Source organism: Echeneis naucrates, chromosome 5, assembly GCF_900963305.1.
Source record: "Echeneis naucrates chromosome 5, fEcheNa1.1, whole genome shotgun sequence".
NCBI lineage: Eukaryota > Metazoa > Chordata > Actinopteri > Carangiformes > Echeneidae > Echeneis > Echeneis naucrates.
The window spans coordinates 974,890-981,732 of record NC_042515.1 but is presented as its reverse complement, the minus strand read 5'-3'; the positions used below and the strand labels follow the sequence as shown (position 1 = coordinate 981,732).

Below are 6,843 nucleotides of genomic sequence, written 5' to 3'. Positions count from 1 at the left end.
TCACTCAATTTGGACCAAACATGTTGATTCTCGCTGAAAGCTCCGAGTGCACAGCAGATATCTCTTCAGATACCTCCTGAAGGTTTTGTCCCGTATTCCATATATGATTGGACTGATGGATCGTGGGAGAATCTGGACTATAATATAATAAGCAAAGAGAGAGTCAGAGTAATTCTCAGGGAACCAGTGCTGCAGAGCATCTTTTAACTGGGGGGTTGCATAGCTTGCTGTAGAAAGCAGCAGCTGGAATCCATGGAGGACGACTGTATTTCTGGCCTTTTTAGCATCTCTGCTAGCTGTTTTTGCAGTGAACAGAATCCTGAAGTAAACAAAAATGATAACAAACAAAACTATGACCAGAAACACTGCGTAGGATAAGTCTCTCTTCCTGATGATGAGGGGGTGGGGGAAGACAGTCTGTCTGAGGCAGAAGACCCGGGAGTGGAAGAAGTCCAGAGGTTCTGTGGCCAAGGTGACGAAGAGATCAGGAAGAACAGACAACATGCTGGTCGCCCAGATTAAACCAATCAGCATCAGAGTCCTGCTGATGGTGCAGATCTGCACGTGGCGAAGGGGGAGGCAGATGGCGATGTAGCACTCCACCGCCATGCTGGCCAGATTCAGGGGGGTGTTCTCAGTGGTGAACAGAGCAAGAAGGATGATGCAGCAGACGGAGACGCTGAGTTTGTAGATGGTGTAGCTGATGATGAACAGGATGACGGTCAGAGTCACTTGAGTCATGTCGTTGATGACCAGGTGAATGAAAAGGATATACCGAGGATTCGTGTAGAAGATCTGGACGGGAGGGAAGACATGAACAATATCTGAGGACCATTAGGGACCTTTAAGGTCAGAGGTCACAACGTGAGGCTCAAAGTAAAAACGTATTCAAAGGTGACATGAGGTGTTCCTTTTTTGTCTGTGCCATTTTCTCAACTGCATCCTGACTTAGCTTGATGTTAACTTAGAACTCAAATTACGAGCCTGATTAAAATGACCAACATGTAAAAAGTGAACATAGTGTTGGATAAATCAGGGTGGAGGAGGGACATTTTCCCATAAACTTGAATACAGTGACTTGTTTTTAACAGCCGGTGAAGCCGCCCCCTGATGATCATTAGATTTTTAAATTCAACAGAATGAATACAAATCCTACATCACATACATGACTATCTGCAAGGGGAAGTCTCAGGATGGAGTTTGGATGAATTATGTTTTTAACTGAAGTTACAACAAGTTTATCTTCCGGTTGAGTCACTGATTGTTTGGACCAGTTTAAAGCAAACAGTCCCATTTACCTAGAATAAAAAAACGGTCAACACTTAAGAGTTTCCTAATCAGTGCTGCCCACTTTGCATTTCAGCTTCTTTTTGATCATTAGTGCAGCTCTGGACAAACCCAAAGTTCAGTAAGTCTATGGTGACATGAGGAGACGTCAGACCTGATGTTTGCAGAAGGTGAAGATGAGACCTGCATAGATGTAGTTGATGGAGATGCTGATAATCACAACAATCATGTTCTTGGTCAAAGCTTTAGTGAAGGAGTCTCGATTCTGTAAAACCACAGTCACGTTGGGAGATGAGACGTTCATCTCTCCAGGGCTGAAAAAGACCGGAAGACATAACATATCTTCAATCATTTGATATTCACAGCGATTATTGATGACGGAAGCGTCTTTTTTCAGACCAATCTCACTACACCTGTTTCTGGTCAGAACTTCAACCAACAGAAAAGCATTTAATCGTACATGTGATGTCGCGGAAGTTCCACAAACTTCAACTTCAAGGCCAATGATCTCAGTCTGGACTCTGAATGAGGCCCAACTTTCTTTACGGAAATCCAGCTCATGCACAGCTCCAGGAGGCAGGAACACACTGAGTGAGATAAATGAACGAACACCACAGCCAAGTCACATCTCAGCACTGCAGACTTTGTGCTTACATCATCCTCACTACATGCTGTTAAACTCTTATCATGAGCCCTCAAACTTGTTTTATGTCACTTTCAGGTGCCAGAAATATATCAGTGTTTTCTAGAATTTGAAAAGTAGATAAAAGAAAATAGAAACTGAAGCTCAGTGTCATCTGCAACATTAACAGCTGAACGAATACAAATATGTGATGAGATCAGACCCTGTAGATTCAACTGAAACCTGAAAGGAAGACAGTCAGTCTGAATGATTGCAGTTCTTATTTTGATTGGCAGAATTTAGTTTAAGTACAACTATTACATATTCTCTTTTCATCTGTTAAATCAATCAAAGTTTGAGAGAGCAAAGAACAAAATCATTCATCTTTTGAGTTCAAATTTTCATTGTCTGCTCCTTCCAACCGTCCTAAAGCTGCTGCAACAAGGCAAAGTGAGAATTATTTCAAACACATCTGACACTTTTGTCAGTTTAATTTCAGTCATGTTTTGTAAACTATTGAACAAATTGGTTGAAGCAGGAAAAGTGCGTACGAGTATTATAAAACTCACAAATCATTTTTGTCATGATAGAGTAGAACAGCACTGGTGTCAGACTGCAGATCAAAGGTTTCGCTGTTACTCACCTTGTCCAACGTTCTGGCCAGAACTAAACGGCAGCTGCAGAAGTCTTAAGCCTTCATAGTTGCTTTGGTGGGAAAGGTCCCATGATTCCCCTGGTAAACATGAACTCATGTTGTCATTCTTGTGAGCAGGGAGTGTGTGTGAACATAAAACATTGAACCAACAGAAAATTAAGGCTGAACGATATGAACAATGATTTTGTCAGATTTGTTTGTAATGTCATTCCTTTTTTTTTAAATGTCATTTCTGTTGACCAAAGCTAAAAAATGATGCTCATTCAAGCTGGTTCTCTCCGGTCAGGAGGAGACCTCCTTCCATCTGGACATCACACTTATGCTGAAATTTAGTTTACATTTAGTCTATGTATATAAGGGTTGCGTTACTGAACACAAGTCTTTTTTAAAATAGGAATACATTAATATGATCATTTAAATTAGATGATTAGTTGGTGCTCTTTCTTTGTCATACAAGATGATAAAGGAAATATCTTAGCTCTAACCAGATGGATGAGCATGAATGTTTTCCTGTACTGTAGACGTTTTCATGGTTTACTGTTATTTTATGGACACAATCAACCAAGTTACCAGCAGATTTATTATTTATTAGTCAAGAATCATTATTAGCTGTAGTTCTAATCTGACATCTAATATTCTTTTATTTTTTAACTTTAGTTTGTAATGCAACTCATCAGTTTCCAAAAACAATGTTAATGTGTTTGATGAAAAATTTAAATTATTCTACACCCTTCGGAAGAAAACTTAGACTTAAATCAGAATTTGTTTTATTCAGGTCTGATGCCAAACACACATTTTAAAGCATCATCACATCAACTTCAAGAAAACAAAAACTTGGTTCACTCAATTTGGACCAAACATGTTGATTCTCACTGAAAGCTCCGAGTGCACAGCAGATATCTCTTCAGATACCTCCGAAGGTTTTGTCCCGTATTCCATATATGATTGGACTGATGGATCGTGGGAGAATCTGAACTATAATATAGGTAGCAAAGAGAGCGGTGTAATTCTCAGGGAACCAGTGCTGCAGAGCATCTTTTAACAGTGGTTCTGCATATGTCGCCATACAAAGCAGCACCTGAACCCCGTGAAGGAGGATTGTTTTCTGGCCTTTTTAGCATCTCTGCTTGCTGTTTTTGCAGTGAATAAGATCTTGAAATAAGTGTAAAAGATGACGAACCATACAATAACAAGGTAGATGATGTAGGTGATGTCTCTCTTCTTGATGATGTGATAGTTACGAAAGGCAGTTTCCCTGAGGCAGAAGACCCGGGAGTGGAAGAAGTCCAGAGGTTCTGTGGCCAAGGTGACGAAGAGATCAGGAAGAACAGACAACATGCTGGTCGCCCAGATTAAACCAATCAGCATCAGAGTCCTGCTGACGGTGCAGATCTGCACGTGGCGAAGGGGGAGGCAGATGGCGATGTAGCACTCCACCGCCATGCTGGCCAGATTCAGGGGGGTGTTCTCAGTGGTGAACAGAGCAAGAAGGATGAAGATGCAGCAGACGGAGACGCTGAGTTTGTAGATGGTGTAGCTGATGATGAACAGGATGACGGTCAGAGTCACTTGGATAATGTCATTAACGACCAGGTGAAAAAACAGTATGTACCGAGGATTCGTGTAGAAGATCTGGAGGGAATCAGAAAGATCATTGATCCAGTGAATTAAATTTAATAAAATAACAGCAGCACCACCGCCGTTCTGGAACATTTGAGTCTCTACTTTTACTGGAATCTGTCTAAAGTGGCCAAGAAGTCGTGCCAAATACTGTAAACAAGTGCAGGTGTGGACAGGGCAGGTTACCTGATGTTTGCCGAATGTGCGGATGAGACCTGCATTTATGTAGTTGATGGAGATGCCGAGAACCACAACAATGACGTTCTTGGTCACAGCTTTAGTGAAGGAGTCTCGATACTCAATGACCAAAGTCACATTGGCAGATGAGACGTTCATCTCTCAAACACTGAAAGAAAACATGATAATAAACAAAATGGCTTTTGACCACAGCTCATAAAATATTCCAAGTTTCTGCAGCTCATCTTGAAATTCTCAGAAAAACTCTTACTCCAGCCAATATCATACTAAGATAACTGAGGAAAAAAGACCAAGGAAAAAACTAACCATGAATTATTATGAGATCCCATCAGAAAAGTGCCTCACATCATCGGTCCCATCGGTGATCGAAATGTCACTTTTTTTAACTGACAGTAACAATAATGCAAATTCAACAATAGCTCAAATATGTTTTTACATTTTCTTCACTACCTTGTTAGTTTAACACACACACACACACACACACACATAGATAGATAGATAGACAGCATTTCTGTTAGTGAAAACTGAACAGCTGTTTTCTGTCTAATGAAACACAGTAAAGAGTCTTCAGGTACACATTCAACTCACATTCAATGTCCTTTTGTCATCGTTGTACTTTTGGTTTTCTAACATTTGCGAAGCCTCTGTGTTTTGTTAAACTGTCACTGAGGTGTTGACCAAACTTAAATAATTTAAAACTGTACATTTACAGAATAAAATCTCCTGCCAACTAAACGGAAGTCCTTTGACTATCCAGCAGTAAAACACACAGAGACCTGTCGAAGTGTGTAACTCAGTCAGTACACAAATGGACAACCTTAGCAGAACATGCATTAGTGTGCCAGGAAATAAAGTCCAGAATCTGTCTGAGCTACAGGAGTAAACTGAGCAGAAGGTCGTTACTGTGACTTTGCCTTACCTGAATTCACCTGAGTCACAGCATTTACATCAACACGCCACCACTGCAGCTGAAGGACGCTGAATTTATCTGGTCTGGATGGAAATCACTTGTGGCCTTATGAGCGTTTGGTGTGTCTGTGTGCGTGTGTGTGTTTCAGCATGTTTTTTGCAAAATAATACAAAAGGAAACAAGTATATTATAAGTAAAAGTAAATTTAAATGTGCGGAAATCTTTAAATGATACGAAGGAATAGCAAAATATTGTTGTATAATTAAAAATATGAAGATTGATGTCTGTGATGGGTCCAGGTTCCGGTCCAATCAGGCTCAGGATGTCAGGGCTGGTATGCATTGTACAGTTCAGCAGCTAAACACAAAGCTGAACACAAATTAATTTGAGTTTTATTTTGTGTTGAAGGCCTGGACTCTGGTGTGGCAGAGTTTACTTTGTCTTTGCTTATCATTGTGATGTAGAAACAGTCTAGTCTCCTGTGTCAGTGTGAATTAATTATTTTGTCTAAATCTGTTGAGTAATAAATGTCTGCAAGTGTGTAAATGTTTTCAAATGAACATATCTGTAAATAATTTAAGAATTGTTCTGTTCACAACTGTTCGCAGCTCCGATTTTCACTTCAGATTCATGGCCAGTGGCTCCAAAACCCCGTCCAACCAACTCCAGACCCGGTGAACTCCTCATCAATACTCTGATCGATACACGCTGAAGGTTGGTGGATGGCATATATATATATTTATTTATATGTCCACCAAAGTTTAAGACCACAGATGACCTGAATTTGTTGTTGAATTTATTGTTAGCTGCTGCTGCTGTTGTTCTCAGGGAGGAATGGCTGATCATGGCACAATGATTCAAAGTTTTAATTTTTGGAAAGAATGACCACATTTTCAGAAAAAATCTCTTCCAATTGTTTGATTGTGACTTTTTTCACCCAACACGTGAAAACAGAGATGAACTTGTCTTAACTTCTCCACAGAAGGAGCTCTGGGAACTCCTGACATTTTCACAAACCCTCCGAGTATTCAGGAAGAGTCACTGCAGAGCGCAGAACAGTAAGCCTGCTGCTCCTTCCTCATTAAGCCTCAGATAAAGGTCACACACACACATGGGGGGAGCTTGTTATGGAGGATTCAAAACACAAACATACTGACGGACATGCACACCACATCGAAGGGATTTATTAGACATGTCTTCTGAGACAGTTTCTCAACATTGTCTTCGAAGGATCTTTCATAAGGCGCCTGGACTCTGATATTTAAGATGATTGTTTACTCTGTCTTTTTTTAGTAAAATTAAAAAAGTTGCCTCATTATCGGTGGAGAACAGATGATTACGATCAGAGACATTAATCCACAAGGGCCATGTTGGACCTTTTGTTGTTTTCCAGATTTTGACAACAGAAACTTGGAGAAAAGTTTTCCTAGAAATTGTTGAATCATTTCACACTTAAAAAAAATCATCCTTCTTCTGCTTAAATTCCAAAAATAATAAGAAAAGCTGTTAGTTGAAGCTTTAATTTAAATATAAGAGAAATGTTTTTCATAT

General features: G+C 40.0%; 1 protein-coding gene and 1 pseudogene across 1 annotated transcript; both read right to left on the bottom strand.

Moving 5' to 3' along the window:
- On the bottom strand, positions 1-1,591 carry LOC115043703 (odorant receptor 131-2-like). The gene is made up of 2 exons (XM_029502364.1): positions 1,442-1,591; positions 1-795 (listed from the first exon to the last, which is right to left on the bottom strand). The coding sequence occupies exons 1-2, from the start codon at positions 1,589-1,591 to the stop codon at positions 1-3; spliced, it is 945 nt and encodes a 314-aa protein (XP_029358224.1).
- A 1,842-nt stretch (positions 1,592-3,433) lies between these two features.
- LOC115043701 (odorant receptor 131-2-like) lies at positions 3,434-4,520 on the bottom strand (annotated as a pseudogene).
- Positions 4,521-6,843: the final 2,323 nt, after the last annotated feature.